Genomic DNA, 20958 nt, shown 5'->3' on the forward strand with positions numbered 1-20958 from the left:
ATTGCATGAGGGGACAAAATTGCACGAGTGTACAAAACTGTAAGAAGACAATTTTGCACAAAGGGTCACTTTTGCACGAAGACACTTTTGCAGTAGCAGACATTTTTGCACAGAGACATTTTTGCACGGATTGAGTTTTATTTTTTAATTCTAATTTCTTTTTATATGTAATTATAATTGTTTTTCATATTTTTTTTTACTATAACTGTTACCCCTAACCCTTACCCTCGGTCGTTAACTTATTCTGATTTTTTTATTTTATTATTATTTTTTTTTATATACACTTTTTTCATTTTTTATTTTTACTATCACTGTTACCCCTAACCCTTACCCTCGGTCGGTAGCTTTAAAAAAAAAAATTTCAAATAATATTTCTATTAATTATTTTTTTATTACTATTACTGTTACCCCTAACCTTTACCCTCGATTGGTAGCTTTATTCTTTATTTTAGTTTTTTTTCTGTTTTTTTTTTCACTTTCGTTCAAAAATGTAACTCGTGCAAAACTGTCTTCGTGCAATTTTGTTCCCTCGTGCAGTTTTGTGCCCTCTTGTAAATTTGTCTTCGTGCAAAAGTATCTTCGTGCAATTTTGTGCATTCTTGCAATTTTGTTCTCGTTCAAACTAACCCCTGGCGCAATTAAGTAACTTTGTGCAATTTTGTCTTAGTGCAATTTAGACCTGTTCCCATGTATTTTATGTTGTACTTTTGACTTTTAACCAAGTCAAAGTCTTTTTTTTTTTGATTTCTATAAAAAAAAAATAATTAAATCAGCAAAAATTTTATGATTTTTTAAAAAGTTTTACTTAAAAATAAACTTAAATTAGCAATAAAAACATCTTTAAGTTTAGTTTCAGAATGAGCTTATTTTGATTTCTCTACATTTTGTACTGAATTATAAATTTTATTAACGATATAATACTTTTTTGAAAATCCGTAGATCTGTTCTTAAATTTATTTGAGAGCAGTGAAACGCCGTTAGTCGGAATAAAGTTTTAACACAAAAACATCTGTGGTAGTTTTAGATTTATGAAATTTAAATTAAACTTAGTTAAATTTATTTTAAACATAGTTAATATATTGATAAAGTTTTAAACTGTGCAAAATAGATGACTTGTTAAAAAGTGACTTCATGCAAAAAGTGATACTCGTCAAAAAGTGACGCTTTGTGCAAAAAAGAAACCCTTGTGAAAATGACGCCGTGCAAAAAATATCCTTGCAAAAGTGACGAATAACTTCGGTGGGAATTAATCGGATGGGATTTGATTCGGGAGGGAAATGATTCGGGTTGGATTTGATCGGGTAGTAATTGTGCGGGTGGGAATTGTGCGCTGGTGGAAAATATTAGTATACCGTGAATATCAGTAAGAGTTTTTTCTGCTTAGATGTAACAAAAAAAGGAGTCTTAATATTATAAAAAACTTTGAATTAAACAAGGTAAATAGTTATGATAATATCTCAGTTAAAGTTTTTTTAAAATTATCAATTTTGTCTCTATATTTATAAGTGTATTGATCAATGAAGCTCATTGTAAAAATTAATGTCAAAATAGTTTAAAGTTAGCAAAAATAACTCCAATATTAAAATCAGGATCTAAAATATTACCAGGTAGTTATAGGCTAATTTTAATAGTATTCAAATTAAATAAACTAATTGAAAATGTAATATAAAACCGTTTATAAAGTTTTTTAACTGAAAATAGTACTTCAAACAGTTGACAGTTTGGTTTCCGAGAGGGTTATTCTACCACCATGGCTTTATCTGAATTTGTAGAAGGGGTATTGAACAGGTTTGATCAGGGAGAAGCAATATGTGCAGTATTACTTGATTTAAGAAAAGCACTTGACATTGTTATAGAAAGATTTTACAATTTATTTTGCTTTTTTGTTTATGTTATATACTATATTTTGATAAACAGGATTTTACAAAACAAATTAGGATGTTATGGCGTAACAGGGTAAATGCAATTGTTAATTAAATCATACTTAGCTGAATGGAAAAAGTATGTTAATTTTTGTGGATGTGAATCAACATGAGAAAAACTTACGTAGGAGTAACACAAGGTTCAGTCTTAGGACTTCTTTTGTGTCTTATACTCATTAATGACCTACAAAACAATACTAGCTTAAAAGTTTTAAATTTCGCAGATGATAACTTACTATACAGAATATTAAAAAAAACACATATTTACAAGACAGTGACAAACATAATTTTCAACTTGAAAAGTCTTAAGTTGGCTTGAAAAGAATCTTAAATTAGATATAGACAAAACTAGACGTATACTATTTCATGTTGTTTTGTTAGAAAAATATATGTTTTGAAGTAGACAAATAGGTCTGAAAATAGGTATAACAGTTGTAAAAGTAGTAAAATGTTACAAGTACTTAGGAGTAAAAATAGATAACTATTTAAGCTGGGCAGAACACGCTAAAATCATAAAAAGTAAATTATCAAAGGCAATTGGTGTTCTTTATAAAAAAAGGATACTTTTTAAATGAAATATCTTTATACTTAATTTTTAATCAACTTTTTATGAGTCATATAAGTTATGGTCTGTTATACTGGGGCAGAACTGATAAAACAAAAGTTTATAAAATCAATTTAATCATAAATAAAGCGGTATACTATCAAAATCCACCCGCGTTCAAAATCTATCCGAATGTTTTTTACATTTTCTTTATTCACTATTTTTTTTATATATTTTTTGAATTTTGTAAATTTATTTTTCTCTATCACCCCTAACCCTAATCCTCGTTCGGTAAGCGGTTCTCGAATTTGATTGGGTGGATTTTGAACGCGGGTGAACTTTGATCGCAGGTGGACTTTGAACGTGTCCCAAATAAAGCACACATGTGCATTCTCTATAAAAATTACAACGAGAGAGTAAGTAATTCAAAAATAACAAAAAAAGTATTAAATGTTGAAAATTTGTTCAAATACGTGTTAGAAATTTTTATGTTCAAATTTATAAATAATTTTTTAATTATTCAAAATATAAATTATTAATAGTTAAAATTAGCATATTAATTAAATCAAAAACGACTATTTTCGGTTTATTTTATAATTAAAACATGAGATTTTAAACCGTAAGTTGTTATATTAACGTAACGTTGCTGTTTTTGTTAAAAACTGTTTAAAAATTATTGAAATTAAAAAAGAATATATTACTTTTGACGGTTTTGAATTTATATGCTTTGATTTAATTCTCAACGGATTAAAGTTAAGATTTCTATGTATTTATATCCCTCCAAATCTTTCTAAATCTATAAAAATTGTAATAGACATGATTGACCTAATTAAACATTTCACACCAAAAAATGTTTCTTTCTATATTATTGGTGACTTTAATTTTTCAAATATTGATTGAAGTATTCCAATTATTAATGTTAATAAGAGCATGAAATCAGCTACTGTGATACTTTACCCAGATTTTTACAGAGCGGATTTTAAGTGTATTAACGAATATTTGTTAAGTATAGATTGAAAATTTATTTATAATAAATCAGAAAATTTACAGAAGTTTATGATAAATTTGTTAACATTATTAATCTTGCAATCAAAAAATGTGCACCCTTGAAGAAAAAAAATAGAAAGAGAAAAACATATCCTTCTAATTTAAAAAAGCTACTAATAGTAAAGCAAAAGCTATACAATAAATGCAAGTTAGATCAGCAGATTACTAAAAAATACAAGCTAGTTTCAAAAGCATACGAAAAAGCTGTAAAAAATTTTGACAAACAACATGAAAAAAGCTTTTGTCAAAATACAAATTCAAAAAAATTTTACTCTTTTGTAAAATCAAAGCTAAATCTATCACCTTCTTTTCCTCTTTTACTTAATGAAAATAATTTGCCAATAATTTCTGACTTTGATAAAACCTCTTGTTTTAACATATCATTCCAAAAAGCATTTAGTAAAGATTATGAAGATGAACATTTAAAACTTATTGATAAAAGTTGTCCTGAAATGCAGGATTTTTTTATTAGTAATAATGAAAAAATCGAGTCTGTAAATCATCTAAAAGATAAAATACTTAGAACAGCAGATAATATACCTTCATTATTTTTTAGAACGAACTATTTGCTCTAATTTTTCCAATCTCGTTAATTTTTAATTGCTTTTTAGCTTTATCTTTCATACCAAAACAATATTGTAACTTGTTTTAAATTAAACAATTTAAAGTTTCCGACTTAAATGTCTTTCAGGAGATTTTTATCCAATATTTATTTTAACAGTTTATTACTAACAAAACAATGTTTTACTCATATACTTGCATATATGAGATCCTCAGTTGTTGTAAATAGGTCTGAAAAAATTTTTGAACAAAATAAATGGAAGTGAAACAAAATTAAAAGCTAATGGTTTAATAACAAAAGTATATCTTAAATATACTAAACTTGAGTAAAATTTTTTTTAAATACTTATGTTACGCTTTTAAGAATTTTGTTGGTAAGATAGAGTAGAAAAATAAAATTATACTGTTATATACGTTAAAATAGTTAAACATGACTCACACATACATACAGATATAGAATACAAAACACAACATTTGCAATTGATAGTGTTATAAACAGACTGTTGAAACGTAAAGTCAAAATTTATAACTTAGATTTATGACGTAACTATATTGTTGTTTAAATTGGCGCACAATTTGAATTACAGTACACTACCGCTTAAGTACGCAAATTGAACCCGACCAAAAAGTGCGTACTTAGCACGGGTAGTGCGTACTTTTTAAAGACATAGTATAAACAAATTTAAGTCTAAAACAAATTTAAGTCTACTGTATTCTAAGATTTAATATTATTATTTTTAATCTATCAGGGTAAGACGTACAAGAAATATTGTAGTGATTGAAGATTAATCTGGTATATTTTCTTTGAACACATTCTATATGATCAATATCCTTTTACAAGTATGGAGACCAGATTCTTTATAAATAACCTAGAGAACTTTTTTTTCAAGATTAACTTGTACAGTTGTGGAATAATCTTTTTTATAAACAAAACATCTACATGTACCTACAAGCTTTTAAAACATAGAACTTATTAAAATACTATTTCAACTTTAATTATTTTTAAGTTAACCTATTTAAAAAAAAAGCATAGCGTAAAAATATTTTAGTAAGCTCTCACTTTACGTCTTATAACTTACGTTTAAATATAATTTACAACTCTACAAATATACTTGATTTTTCATTTATTTGAAGTGTAAAACAATAATAAACAAAGAATCTGAGGCTTCATGAAGTTTAATTTCTTTGGCAATGATATTTTTGTCAAATAATAAATAATTTATGTTTAGTACACAAAAACTAACTATATAACTTGTACAGCTGTTTCTTACAAAACTACGTACGTACTGCATATATTAACAGTTAAAAATTGGAATTTCAATTTTTTTAAAGGAAACGTTAAGTTTGTCTTTAAAGGAACTATAGTACACTTAAAGATCAGTCTAGTTTGCATGTTTACTGAGTGAGCAAAAAATAAGCTTTTATTCATGCTATTTTTAATTTAATTATTAAAACTTAACTTTTTGTTAAATTCTTAAGATGTTTGGGTAAGGTGGGTTAAGCGATAAGAATTTAACCGAAAAATAAGGAGATGCTGACTCAGCAAATATTCAAACCAGTCTGACTTTAAGTGTACTTTCCGTCTTTAAATTATCATTACAACATAACTAGTTTTAAATTTATTGAAAAGAGTAAATATTTTTATATGCTTATAAAAATATTTTTTCATCTATCATAAAAAAGAATCATTTTAATCCTAGTATAACTAAACTCACAAGTTTGCTAAAAGTTTAGTATGAAAAGCAAGATAACATTTAATCAGTAACTTATAAAATCATATCAATGTTTGTAGTAATACTTAGCAAAACTAATTTGTATCACAAAAAATTCAAATTGAATATAATCCTGTTGAAAAGAAAACTTTATTAACATTGCATTTTACGTTGTGTATAAAATTTTGAGGAGTAAATAAATAAAATGTTGGTCATAAACTTGCGGTTAAAATATAAAATAACTGCTTTTAAAAGATTAATAGAACTTGAAATATACACACTAAAATGGTAATGTTTTAAAACGATAAAAAATGTTTCTATAAAAAGATATCTGAAATCTATTAAAAAAAGAGTAGATAATGTATATTTCAATATATGGATTATTTAAATATAGATCTGTTAAATACAAAACTTGAGCAAAGATGTCATAAAAACTCAAGACCTTCATATTTATGAGTTTCGGAAATAATTGTATCAGGAAGCAAAACTTTTCCATTAATTTTAAATACAGTAATAAAAGATTTCGTAGTCCCCTTATACTCAAGAGTTTTTAGCGCAATAATTACTTCATCATTTAATTCAGGTATAAACTTAAATGACGAAAAACCTCGCTTCCTATCAGTCAAATCACCTAAAAAAAATTGTTATAAAATTGCAAAAACTTATTGTAAAAAAAATCCTTAGTCAGTTACAGAGTTTCCCAAAGTAAGTAAAAAAATTAATTGCCTAATTAATTATAAAAAGGGCGATATATTTTCTAAATATCATTACAAAAATGAGTTTGCGGAAACCCTGGTCTATACGAATATTTGACTGCATTGTTTTCACTTACTAATAACAGAATAAGTCAGGTTTTCAATAAACATAAAGATTGGCGACTAGATGTATTAATAAATAATAAACATTTATTCAAAACAAAACACTTTTATTAAACAAACTAACCTATATGTTCATACTGCACAACTTCGAAATTCTCAGAGCACTTAAACAATAAATTAGTACCCCTTTCTTCATCGACAATGTCATTGTACTGTTCTGTTGATGCCCTTCTAGGAAGAAAAAACCAAGAGTTGTGCAAATCACTCCACGCTCCACTTTCGTGTATTATGTAACCTATACATTAATCAGATTACTTTAGAAAGTTGAAAAAAATATTTAGGTATTACTTTAGTTTTTTATTTACGTAAATAATTATGCTACCAGTTACTTTTTACCGACTTTAAAATTTAAAGTTTTTTTTTATATAGGAACTAAGTTTTAGAGTTTTACAGGTTAATTATTGAAGACGCAAACTTTTTGACCGATCTTTTAAAAATTTTAAAAGTTTAACTTTTATAAAATGAAGAAAAAAAAATTGGAAGGCACGTTTATTAAATTAATAAAGTAAGGTAAGTTTTTTTTTTTAATTCTACAAAAATATCTTTTAAAGTTTACAAAAATTTAGATCTTTAGCTAAAAAAAGTTTTTTGTGAAATTCTAAATTTCCAAAAAGATTGCGGTTCATAAATTTGGATTCTGATGTTTTTTAGAAAAATTACTACATCTCAAATTCTAATTAAACTTTTTATGTTCTATAAAAGTTCACTTATACTTTAACTTTATGTTTATGTATTTTAAGCTTTTATTTAACAGCCAATGTTGATTTTGTAAAAAAAAATTTGACACTACCTATGCGCTTTATTTATTATAGTGAAAAAATAGCTATAAATTTTTTAAAATTAGAAACTGTTTAATCTAATTTTTCAAATTTACCTGGATCAGGAAAACCAGCCACTTCTTGCATTTTCATATATAATTCTGTCCAGTTTTTATGTTCAATTTTTCCCTTAAAAAAAGTTTAACTTAAAAATGTGAATAAAACTTCCTCAATTAAATGATTCAAAAACATTGCGTTTAGGCTAGGTTACATAGTATGTTTACGGTACCGATACAGATAAATAACAAGATTATGAAGTACATTATATTAACAAAATTTGAAAAGTTTATTATATACTAGTTTTATTCTGTATATGAGGCTAATAATTTTGACAAAACATAATAACGCTTATAAAAGTTATTATCTACAATTTGAAAAACAACTACTACCAATATATATCGTCGGCTTTAATTAATTATGAAAATAAGTTAAGAAGAAGTTGAAAATTCCAAAAAATCACATAGCTTATTTTTGTAAATAAATGCTAAAATAATGTAAAAACAGGGAAAGTGAAAAAATTTCTAGCAAACAATTTCAATATTTTGATTTTCTGTAAACTAATGAACCAAACTCTTGTAAAACAGATAAAATATTTTTCAGATTTACGAAACGCATGCGAAATCCATGGAAAATTGTATTTCACAGTTCAGAAAAACAAATGAGCAAATAACTGATTTAATAATTTTACAAGTAAAAAAAAATTGAAATAACTTATTAAAGCTTAAATCAACAGTTTAAAACCACCTGAGTACGGATATAATAGTAAATTGACATATAATCAGGGTTGCCACTGATTTTTGGAAAATTTTGTCCAGGTTTTTTAAGTTTCTTCCAGGTGTTTAAAAGTATACGTTTTTGGGTCTATTTTTAGTTTAAAATTAAGTTCAAGGTAAAATACTGTGTTAAATAGTATAACAACATTGAAAAGATACTGTAAAGCTACTTAAAATTTGTTTTTAAATTAAATAATTTTTGACAAAAACAATTTTTTTTGTGATAGATTTCTTTCAAACCATAATTTTACTACTTCAGATGTAAAAACTGGGAACGGGTCTAAATTGCACGAAGACTAAATTGCACGAAGACGATTTTGCACCAAGGGTTAATTTTGCACGAGAGTAAAAAAATTGAAAAAAGTAAAAACTAACTTAATAAAAAAAAAAAAAAAAAAAAAAAAAATTACTTACCGAGGGTAACAGTGATAGTAAAAAAAAAAACTACCGACCGAGGGTAAGGGACAACAGTGATAGGAAAAAAATTATCGACCGAGGGTAAGTGTTAGGGGTAACAATGATAGTAAAAATAAACTAAAATAAAAAAATTAATTAATCTAAACTAAAAATGAAAAACAATTTAACTCGTGTAAAATTGTCTTCGTACAAAATTGTATGCTCGTGCAAAAGTGTCTTTGTGAAATTTTGTCCCCTCGTGCAATTTAGACAGCTACCCGTAAAAACTATATATAATTCTAAGTTTTTCCAGGCTTTAGTGATTTTCCTTCAAAATTCCAGGGTTTTCCTTTTTTTTTCAAAATTTCAGGTTTTTTTGAGCTTAAATTGTCAAATTCCAGGATTCTAGGTTTTGTGGCAACCTGTATAATACATGGTAGCTGGTTTCACAAATAATAGTTACATTGACGGATATTTCCACTACTGCTAAAGTTGGCCACACTTTAAAACAAAACAATCTAGCTAAGTCATTAAACATTAGCTTAAGTATTCGATTTATCTAAAAAAATATTATTGTAACTCTGTGGGTGTTTACTTTTAACCTTAGATCTCTAACAACTTACTCATTATTGTACAATTACCAAGTGCAAGACTGACAGTATATGAATAACTCTGCAAGCTAGCAAGAAAAATTAATTATGTTAAAAGTGTAACATGCTTTACAAACCAAAAACTTATGGTCATTTTAAATATTTAATTGCAAGGTGTTAAGAGTAAATATGAGTATTTGATGTATATATAACGGGCACGAATAACAAACTTGATTGAAATATAAGTAATCTTAATTTTTATAACGTACATTGGGATCGATTATTTTTACAAACTGAGGATTGTGATGAAGTACTTGACCGCTTGGTGTTGTCCAAACTTTTCCAATTCCCCCAATCACCATATTTTCACCTTTTTTTACCATCCATTCGCCTTTGAAACCTAAATCAAAATTAATTTTAATACTTAGCACAAACAAGCAAAACTAATATTCAAATAAAGGAATAACACTTTATTTAGTTTTATTTCAAAAACATTTTAGTTCAGTTCATAAAATATGTAGAAGTTAAAGAAAAAAAAAAAATTAAACATACAAAACTTAAATATATAACAACTATTCATCAGAAGTATAAAATTATAAAAATAAAACAGTTAGTTATAAATCTTCAGCGATTTGAATAATTTACATAAAATCATAAAACTTGAAGTTAAGACAAAAGCTGCTATCAAATCACTTATAGCAACACTTAGTGTTAATTGTTTTTTGTTATGTCAAAACGACTTCAAAATGTATCTTATTTATAGATTGTAATTTTATAATAAACAATTTTTTTTACTAGTTGAAAAAGAATCTGATACCAATATTTTCTGCCAAAATTAGGCAAATACTCAAAATATTTTTTTTTATATGATAGCACAACTACAATTAATATGTGCATACTTTTTTTAAACTTAATGTGAAAAGTTGACATAATTTTAATTAGCTTTTAAATTATACAATTTTTTAATCTACTTATATTTCATTAAACAAAAAGAAGAGGCAAAATGCTTTTATTTTAAGAGAGGATATAAATTATATAACAAATTTAAACAGTACTCTTTCTTTATTACACTAACACATGTTTCTGTGTATTAACAAGTTCTACTATAATAAAATAACATATATTCTTATTTTTAATAAACACATATACATAATACACCTACTTAAGCTTCTGTTCTTTTCTACAGTATTTATTATTTTACAGAGCTCCGCTGAAGTATGTTAACTTGTTAAGACACAGAAACATGTCTTAGTGTAATAAAGAAAGAGTACTGTTTAAATTTGTTATTTTTTATACATTTCAGTGGACTTGTTTCGCTAGGATCTTTATTAGCAAACGCTTAAATTTATATTTTGAATAGTTGTAATATATATATGTGTATCTACTATAATAACAAAATTTTTCGGACGGACTATGCAGAAGTTAGGAGTTGGAATGTCGTAAAACGTTTTACTAGAACTTGTACTCCCTGCGATACTGAAAGCGATCAAAAAACTTTGCAAAACCTTTTACTGCTTTTAGTTATCTAGGTAACTGAGTATCGAAAGCTACAAAAAGTTCAAAAAGTTCAACAGCGTTAAAAATTATTGTCCAGTTTACCTAAATTATCTTACCTTGGCAATATTTCTAAGGGCTGTGCAGGCGTTTGGCTCAGTTCGTGTAAGATAAAGGTGGTCAACGTACAACCCGCTAACAAAAATATTTTACTTGCGACGTATATTTAGATGAGAAAGAACTTGAGCAAAAAAAGGCTTTTTTATAAAATTTATTTTGAAAATATTTATTTTACTTCTTTCTTTGTAATGCTATTAAACAACTATTTAAATTCAACTTTGCTTAAAAAGCCACTTTGATATTACTTACCTAGAAAATTTTTAAAAACTAAATAGCTAATAGATACATTTTTGCTTAAAGTCCGGCCCGCGCCGACTACAAAGACTACCCACCCCTGGTATAAGATCTATATATTGTACACTAATCGATCAGTTGAATATACAAAAAAGTAACTACAATTAAAGAAAGAAGTGTAATATAATTAATATTAAAAGTTATAACTGTGGTACTCACTACGTGGAAAAAAGAAGGATGAAGACTTTTCTCCTTTGTTGTAACTTTTTTTAGCTACATATTCTGGAAGCATGGTATACACAAGTTTTAAAAATTAGCTTATGACAAAAACTATTTTTTACTATATCAGTGGTCTTCACGGTAATTAAGATCTGTATATTTAAGATGATAATTTGTTTTCTTATATAACAAGAAAGCATGTTATTTCCTGAAGTATATTTTACAATGCTGTTAACTAAGTTAATGAAAGGTTAAAGAGTTTTAGTTTATCAAAATGAAGATAATTGCTTGCTATTAGCTAAATTCAGATACATAGGGTGCTCACAGAACTAGGTATACATAAAAATAAAGACAGTATATATGGTAAAATTTTGAAAATAAATGGAGTAATAACATAACTAGTATTATTTTTTTAAAGAACTAATTCTCATTCCTTTGTCGTCTTATTTGGTCTCTAAAAAAATGCTTTAAGCTTTCAATCAGTCTCATACTGACGAGAGAGCTCCAATTATCGCAATCATCTAATTTTTACCACCCTTAAATTGCAACATTTATGCTCTCAAGGTCGCGCTTTCAAACGTCTGTGCCTTGGCGACTGAGTTTTGCTAAATACCAGCTCGTAACACAGAGGAGCCTTTGGGATGCGCTCGTCGCTTATTCTCAAAACATAAGCTAGTCAGCTAACCCTGAGGGTGGTAATAGCAGTATTTCTCAACACTTTTTCTTTACTTATCTTCTGTTCTCACCTAATTCTAAGAATACAAATTAGGTATTTTTGGTGAAAAGTACTAATTTGGTTCATTTGCACACCTGACAGGTTAATCTATATAGTAAGCTAAATAAAGCAGTTAGTTTTTATAATAGATTTAGAGTATTTAGATATACATCTGAAGTTTTTAGATTCATTTTCACTAACTCATAAAAACTATTAGCAAACTACGTCCGTGATGCATTGTATTAGTACTTTATCTGTAATACCAATTATAAAAATTAACTAACCTTTTATTTCATGACCGTTACCATCAGATAAAACTACCCACGGGAAAATTTTATTTTCATCTTCAATTTCATACACAATCCCTGTGCGATCATCAATTGTATACAAATGTCCATTAAATACTAAAAGTTCCGACAACTCCATTCCACGATTACTACAAAAAAAACATTTCTAATACACTAAAATATGAAACAGACTAAAAATAGTAACCTACTATTTAAGACAGGTTAAGCACCAATCAATATTTTAATGTTGTTAATTAAAACAATTTGTGCAAAACAACCTTGTGATTATTATTTTAACTAAAATTTATTCAAATTGATTGTGAGTGAGCTATAATACTAATTTGATATTTTCAACATTATTTAGCTGCCAAAAAAGTACTATATACAGGGTTGCAAATGTTTAGGAAAAATATTTCAGGTTGTCTAAATTTATTTTAGCTTTTTTTAAAAACAAGTTTTTAGGTCCATTTTTAGTAAAGTATTAAATTTAAGATAAAAAATAGTCCCAAATAATATAACAATATTGTAAAGATACTGTAAAGCTACTTAATACTTAATGATTTTTTATATGATAGATTTTTCAATTCTAATCAAAATTTAATTACTTTAAAGTAAAAATTCTAGGTATTTTCGTGATTTTTGTTCAAAATTCTAAAAATTTCTAAATTGTCAAATTCCAGTTTTTTTGGTAACCTTGTATATAATTGTATGAAAATACTACGAACCAGGACAATTTTGGTGAATTTGATCAGGCTTATCAATCAGCTGACTCCTGATTTAGGATTTAAGGTACTAACTTTAACAAAAGGAAACAGGCTAATAAAAATAAGCTATATTAAAAGCATTAAACTTTATAAACTTTTTTTTTTTTGTAAATAACTAAAATATTTGTCTAACATATTTAAATTTTTGTTTGAAAACAATAAACTATACTTTTTTTGAACATAAAAAATATATATTACTAGGTGGTCAATTTATTTCACGTGATAATTAAATAACACATCTTTACAAAGTATGAATAGTATTAGTGCATAAGGGTCCAACTTGATTTTTACAAGGTGATCTTTTTTTGTAAAGTTTTATCAAAACTTTCAGATAATATTTTCCACTTAATAAAATTCAAAGTAACTTTTGAGACAATAGGGATCAAAAAGCTCGTGAAGAAGGCGCAAACCAAAACGACAGAAAAAAATCACTAAAAATGAATCTATTTTTAATTTTCTAATAAACTTTTTTAAGTTTTAAAAGTTACTACAAACTAAATAATTCACTTAAAAAAAGCTTTTAGTTAAAAAATAAAATTAAAAAACATTTTTTTGTTTTTATTACCTATAAGTTTTATTTTTACTTTTTTCTTGTAAAATTAACCCGTTTATAAAAAAAAGTTTATTTTCCTATTGTAGATAATAATCGAACAAAAAATAAATGCAATATGTAAATCTACATAGAAATCTTCAAAATTTTCAACTAAATTCGGCTAGATTTTGAATTGGAAATGAGATCCAAACTTTGGTCAAATTTCTGGTCATATACTTAAATACTGTAACTATTAGTTGAATAAAGTATTTGTGAACAATAAAAAGTACCTGTTTTAAAACTTGTTTTATTAAGATTAAATTATTTATGTTTAAAAAGTTTTTAATAACTAACAGTATAGTTTTTTATTACAGTTTGGCTTGTCTAATTTATCAGTAATAAAAGTAACTACAGATGTTTATAAATATTTAATAAAAAGCGATAAAATATTTAATATCATTAGCAATACAAAAACTGTAAAAAAAATGGATAATTTTAAGCTAGCAACTAAAAACAAAAGCAAAAGTGACTCTCCTAGAAAATCTTAAACCTATAAATTAGTTTTAAAATTTTAAGAATAATATAAAATTTATCTTGTTTTAACTTTTACAGTTAAAATAGAATTTATTAAAATAATTAATTCTTTGCTGAGCTTATAAGTTTGTCTATTATAATGTTGTGATAAATTTTTCAAGCAATAAAAATAAGGGTTAAACGACAATTTAAATTCTTTAAAAATGTTTAAGAGGCCATATCTTAAAAAGAAATAATTGTTTGATAAAAAGAAAAAGCGGTTGTAGTTCTAATTGATAAGATTATGACAATCAAGGTTGCCACTGGTTTTTGGAAAAATTTCTTCAGGTTTTCAAAATTTCCTCAAGGTTATTAAAAGTATACATTTTTTGGTCTATTTTTAGTTTAAAGTTAAGTTTAAGGAAAGAAGATGTGTTAAATAGTATAAAAACATTAAAAAGATACTGTAAAGCTACTTCAAATGTGTTTTTCAATAAAAAAGTTTTTGATGATGGCAAAACATTTTTTATCTATATGGTAGATTTTTTGTGTCAAACCAAAATTTTCTTACTTAACATGTTAAAATTGTTTAAATTTCCAGGTTTTTATTTTTTTCAAAATTTCAGGTTTTTTAGCCTAAATTTTCAAATTCCAGATTTTTAAGTTTTTTGGCAACCCTGGAACAGTAAAAAATAAAACTATAACCAGAGTTACCGCTAAATTTTGAGAATTTTTTTTTAGGTTTTCTGAATTTCTTCCAGGATTTTGAAAGTACACGTTTTTGGGTCTATTTTTAGTTTAAAGTTAAGTTTAAAACTATGTTAAGTAGTAAAACAACATTGAAAAGCCACTGTAAAGCTACTTTAAATGTGTTTTTTAATAAAAAATTTTTTGATGATGGCAATTTTATTATTTATATTAGACTTTTCATTTCAAATCAAAATTTTACTACTTATTATGTACAAATTGTTTAAAATTCCAGGCAGCCCTGTATAAAAAAGTATCTATTCAACGATAAACTTGGAATTACTGTATTTGAAAACTTATTCATATCTAAAAAAGGGGAACGGGTCTAAATTGCACGAAGCCAAATTTGCACAAGGAAACAAAATTGCACGAAGACAATTTTTCACCAAGGGTCAATTTTGCACGGTAGTAAAAAAGTACAGAAAAAAAAAGTTACTGACCGAGGGTAAAGGGTAACAGTGATAGCACAAAAAATAAAACAAAAATTGTATTAATTAAAAAACAAAAAAAAAAGCTATCGACCAAGGGTAAGGGGTAACAATGATAGCAAAAAAAAAGTTTAATTTAGATAAATAAAATATAAATTACCGACTGGGGGTAAGGGTTAGGGGTAACAGTGATAAAAAATAAACTAATAAATAAAAAAACTAATTAAAATTAGTAAAATAATAAATTAAATAAAAATTAACCCGTGCAAAAGTGACCCTTCGTGCAAAAGTATCTTGGTGCAATTTTATTTTTGTGCAACTTTGTACGCTCATGCAAATTGAACAGCTACCCCTAAAAAAGTACTAAACATTTTGCAAGAATTAAATAAATATTTGTAGGTAGAGGGTTGCCAAAGTTTTTTTGAAATTTTTCTGCAGGTTTTAAAAGTAAATTTTTTTAGTCTATTTTTAGCATAAAATTAAATCTAATGTCCTAAACGGTATATAAAAGTAATAAAAATATACTATTATGCTACTTTAAGGCCATAGGGGGGTAAACCATGTTTTTTACAAGATGATCTTATTTTACAGAGTTTTTTCTAAGTTTCAAGATGCTTTTCGTCGTTTTAAAAAATTCAAATTATTTTTTGAGATATGACCAGCCAAAGTCGGGCCGCATAATAGGTTCCCTATGGGGAGGAAAAACTAAAACTGCGAAAAAAGACTATTTTATTTAAAATCTATCTCCTCCTACATTTTTCAAGCAATCTTCTTCAAACTTTCACATTCTAATCTTTATACAACAACAAAAAAACATTACTTTGGAATTCAAAAAAAATTTTGTAAAAATACATTTAAAAAAAAAAAAAAAACACTTTTTTTATAATTTTTGTGATAAATTTTTTTTTTTTTTTAAATATTAAAATTCATAAATAACTTTTTTTTCTTATATAATAAGGAACATTTCCTAAAAATATGAAGAAGATTGCTTGAAAAATGAAGAAGAAGATAGATTTTTAATGAATTTTTACATTTCTGAGAAAATTGATCCCAAAGATTTGCGGTGCATACGTTTGTATCGGAAACTTTTTACAAAAAATAAAATATCTCAAAAGTTAAATGATATTTTTGAATTCTATAAAAACTGGCTTGTAGTTTGTATTTAAAGCTTTCATATAAAAACCAAAGTAATTTTTTGTAAAAAAAGCGGTTTGCCCCCCTATGGCCTTAAATGTGTTCTATATTTTAAAAAATTTAAATAATATAAAAAATGTCATGTTATATGAAAGAGTTTCGTTATTTTACACGTAAAAATTGTTTAAAACTCAAGGTTTTTACCAAAGATTCTCAAATTTTAGTTTTTTTGTCAACTCTGAGGTATTAATTAGACCTAGATACGTTTTTTTTTTAAATATATACAAATTTTTGAGTTGTGGCCCTTAACTTTTTTTTTGAATTGTCGAAATTTGAATAGCCGTGCTCCCGTTAGTTAAGTCTAAGAAAAAATGTCAACTATAAAAGTTTAATATTTTTATTTAAATAAACTTATATTACAAGCACAAAACACAAAACCCATTTGAAAATTTTGAAAACAATGAAATTGGATTGTCATCGGTGTTTAACCAAGTTATAGTTGCTTTTTCCATAGTTGGGTTGTAGTGTAAAGATGCAACTCGCAATAAACTTTTCCAGGTATTTTTTTTGTCAGCAACTGTAAGTTTTCTTTTTATTATTTTATTAACAAAACATATTTTACTGCCAATAAAAATTACTATTCTGAAATTTTATTGAATTTTTTTGGACTGATTGTGTCAGTCAGAGATAGCACATAAATTCAGGCTTAAATAAACTTGAAATTACATTATTTTATTCATAACACTATATCAGAGTTTCCAAACCAGGGGTGCGAGGCAGCATTCCATTGGTTGCGAGATGGCTTTTAAATTTTGTTTGCTAAATAAGGACATTCTTCTTTAACTTCAGCGACTGTAAACCGATCTTTTTTACTTAACAAAACATAACTATCGGTTTTTAAAGCTAACAAGCAATTCAAACCATATAAAACGGAGTTTTGGATGAAGAGCAAAAAAGGTCTTAAGTTGTTTTAAAGCTAATTTTGAAGACAACATTATATATTCTTGAACTCTGGATGAAGAACAAAATAAAGGCCTAAGTGTTTGTAAAGCTAATTTTAAAACTTACACTAGCTATTACGTACTTTACATGTACTGCAAGGGGTCAAGCACAAATTAAAATATTTTAGGAGTGCGAGACATCAAAAAGGTTGGGAAACTACTGTACTATATGAATGTTTTATAAACTTATAATAAATTTTTTTTAAAGCATTTCAATTACCCTTAAGTTAACAAACTAGTTTAAAAAATATTCTTCATCTACTACAAGTATAATTGTGTTATACAACAGTAAGTTGTTTATACACAAGTTATAGTATGAAAATAACTATTGTAATTAAATCTAACATATCACTATACATGTCATTAACTTTTGAATCAATAAACAAACAAAAATCTCATATTAAATAAAAACTTATTATAAGTGATAATTTTTAAAAAATGAAACTTCTTTTTGAATATTTTTTAAACTTACTTATTAAAACATAGTACAAAAAGTCATTTTTAAGACACTGGAAATTTATATTCTTTTTTTATATATTAGTATTGCTTGAAGTATAAACTTTAAATTATTCTTTATTAGCTTTAGTAAACTATTAACAAACTTACTGGTTTCACTACTTACTGCTAAAGCTAATAATAAGGATTTTGTAAGACTATGATTTTGATTTAATTTGATTTCACTGTTAAATCTATTTTAACTTAGTGTAAATGCTATAAGTCAGACTATATAGAATATTTAAACTATTTCTGAGATTATACATATTTGTAAAAGTACAAACGTAGGGACCAAAACTTTTTCATTGTTAACTTTTTCTCTCAACTAAAACAATCACTAAAAATATTTCCTTTTTTTTTTAAAGCTAATAAATTCAAATTTTCAGGAAACACTAATTACAAAGTTATTAAAAAAAATTTTAATAAAGATTTTACGATAACAAAAAATTAAAACTTAACAATATAAAAAACGAAAAGGGATGGATTTTCGAAATAAAAACATTATTTTAATTAAAAATATCCTTTACTAGAAATATTAAAAAACCTTTATTTAGGAAGATATACTTTAAGTGAAATAAATTTTTTAATTGAAGTTTTAGTTAGCGTTTTCTATCAGGAACCTAGTGAACTTACCAACTTTGATCTCTTGTTTCTTAATTTTTATTATACTTTGTTAAACGGTTAAAAGTGTCTGAAAAATAACACAACATTCTGAAAAATATAACAAAAAACAAGGTTTACCCTCTATAACTAAAATAAATACTATAAAAAAATATTTATTATTATCAAAAACTACATAAGTAAACTTGCCTTTGGACTCTTCGTCCATATCTGTTATAACGCCAAATCTATATTCAATTCCATACTTGGTGTGTCTAGGTTTTGAAAAGGGATAAGTTGAGTTGTAAACATAGTTCTTACAATCTACAAAAAAAATGTTTTTAAAATACATTATCAGGCTAAAAATTAAAAAAAATCAGAATAACCCTTTTCTTTCAAGTTATTCAACGATTTTTAAATGTAATTTTTTCTTTTGTTTTATAATTTAAACTGCATACAATATAAATATACAATTTAAATAAACTAACTATAATAAAAAATTATTAAACTAAATTATAGTGTGAAGTAGTTATAGCCATAAAAACACCATTACCATTTTCAAGTATGTAATCTTTATTAAATTTGAAATAGCACAACTTAAATTAAATGTCATCTACTGTGCAAGTAAAAATAGTGCAAAACTTGACCACAATTTTTATTTAAAAGATTGCGCAAATATTAACTTATCTAAGGTTTGATACATATATTTTAAGATAATATTAAAATAAGAAAAAAACAATTTATGATTATTGTTTAGTGCAACTGTCAGTATTATTTTACATATACACAGGGTTACAACTGGTTTATGAGAAATTTCTTCCAGATTTTTGGGTCTATATTAGTTTTAAGTTAACTTTAAGGTAAAAAACTATGTCAAATAGTATAACAACATTGAAAAAATACTGTAAAACTACTTTTGATATGTTCCTTAATGAAAAAAAATGTTGATGATAACATAACTTTTTTAATCTATATGATAGATTTTTCGTTTCAAATCAAAATTATAAAAAGTTTTTTTTTTTTCAAAATTTCTCAAATTCCGTGTTTTTTGTCTAAATTGTCAAATTTTTGGTTTTTCCAGAATTCCAGGTTTTTTGGCAAGCTTGTATACAGTAATCAGCCAAATAGGTATGCACTTTAAACACAACGCAAACGTGCGTCACAACCAGTAAGCACAACCAGTACGTACCTAATAAATTTTGGTTTTTGATTACCATCATTAAGCATAATACAAACATGCTAAAAGCCAGTAAAGTTTACTAAAGACTATTGCCCAAAACAATAACTTTTACCATAAAACAAAACATATTTGATACTAGAAGTCTTGAATCTTATTTAATATATGTATTTACATATAAGTAATTATTTGTGCATTTATATTTAAATTTATATTAACTTAATTTGTTACATGGTTTTTATAACTCACATTTTTTTTTATCTATCTTGTGTCTTATATATATCTTGTACCTTATACAAATTATTATAATTATTAAACTAACTATTAATTTTTAATAAACAAAGATTAATGAAAGTATTGACCAAGCTTTTATTAATATCTGTTTATTTAAAAAAGCTAGTTTAGGGTTATAAAATATTACTCCTGCTTAGTTATAATTAACCAATTTTTCATTTAACTGGTTATCTTGGTAGAAAACACAAAATGGTCCGATGCTCTTAGGAGAAAAGACTGTGGTTTTTATAGTCAATATTAAATTTAAAAAAAGAGTGCTTAAGAATTTTAAAAGTCGACTTTTTACTTATTTTGTTTGGAATGTACTTATTTTGTTTGCAATGTACTTATCATAGTTACTACAATCTTAGGTCACTTAGGCTAACCAGGACAATTCAGGGTATTCTTACAATCCGCGTACAAATCCCACCATTTTTATTCCTTATTTACTTTTAAAATGTTTTATGATTTTTACTTTCACTTTTACCCTTAACCATTGGTAGGTAATCGGTTTTCGGATTTGATTGGGTGGGAATAGTGCGCAAGTGGAAATGATCGCGTGTTCGAACTGAGCGGTTTCCCAATTCAGGCTAGTTTTAAATTTAAAAAAAAAGCCAGCCTATTTTGATTTGATTTTAGAACATAGCATTTTTTGGCTAAAAAGTGCGTACCTAGTTGGCAGGTTACTGTACTTGGTTTTGCATATCTTTACTTGACTAGTAGACGCTTAGCTCGTAGTCATACTTAATATTATAAAGTAAGTGTTTTTATCATATTTCATGCATTCTTACGCTCAAATACTATAACATCTACTTATACCTGATTTAGCCTGACACGCACGAACACTGGTTTTTAGCAAATTTTCGCCAGGTTTTCAAAACTTATTCCAGGTTTTTAAAATTACACGTTTTATGGACTATTTTTATTTTAGAATCTAGTTGATGGTAAAAAACTATGTTAAATAGTATAACAACTTTTAAAAGA

At 25.8% G+C, this 20958-nt stretch overlaps 1 protein-coding gene across 1 annotated transcript in view; it reads right to left on the bottom strand.

The window, feature by feature from the left end:
* Nucleotides 1-5187: 5187 nt before the first annotated feature.
* The window catches only part of LOC145849605 (apyrase-like), a 35763-nt gene continuing 19992 nt past the window's right edge, over nucleotides 5188-20958 (bottom strand). Inside the window, exons 4-10 of the mRNA XM_082954576.1 lie at nucleotides 18735-18848; nucleotides 16867-17005; nucleotides 12308-12459; nucleotides 9511-9641; nucleotides 7539-7611; nucleotides 6729-6899; nucleotides 5188-6417 (exon numbers count right to left, since the gene is read on the bottom strand). Coding sequence (XP_082810702.1) covers nucleotides 6212-6417; nucleotides 6729-6899; nucleotides 7539-7611; nucleotides 9511-9641; nucleotides 12308-12459; nucleotides 16867-17005; nucleotides 18735-18848 — 986 coding nt within the window. The 3' untranslated portion in view covers nucleotides 5188-6211. The remainder of the gene's footprint in view (nucleotides 6418-6728; nucleotides 6900-7538; nucleotides 7612-9510; nucleotides 9642-12307; nucleotides 12460-16866; nucleotides 17006-18734; nucleotides 18849-20958) is intronic.

The sequence above is a fragment of the Thalia democratica genome, chromosome 2 (genome assembly GCF_965202585.1).
Source record: "Thalia democratica chromosome 2, ktThaDemo2.hap1.1, whole genome shotgun sequence".
Classification (NCBI taxonomy): domain Eukaryota; kingdom Metazoa; phylum Chordata; class Thaliacea; order Salpida; family Salpidae; genus Thalia; species Thalia democratica.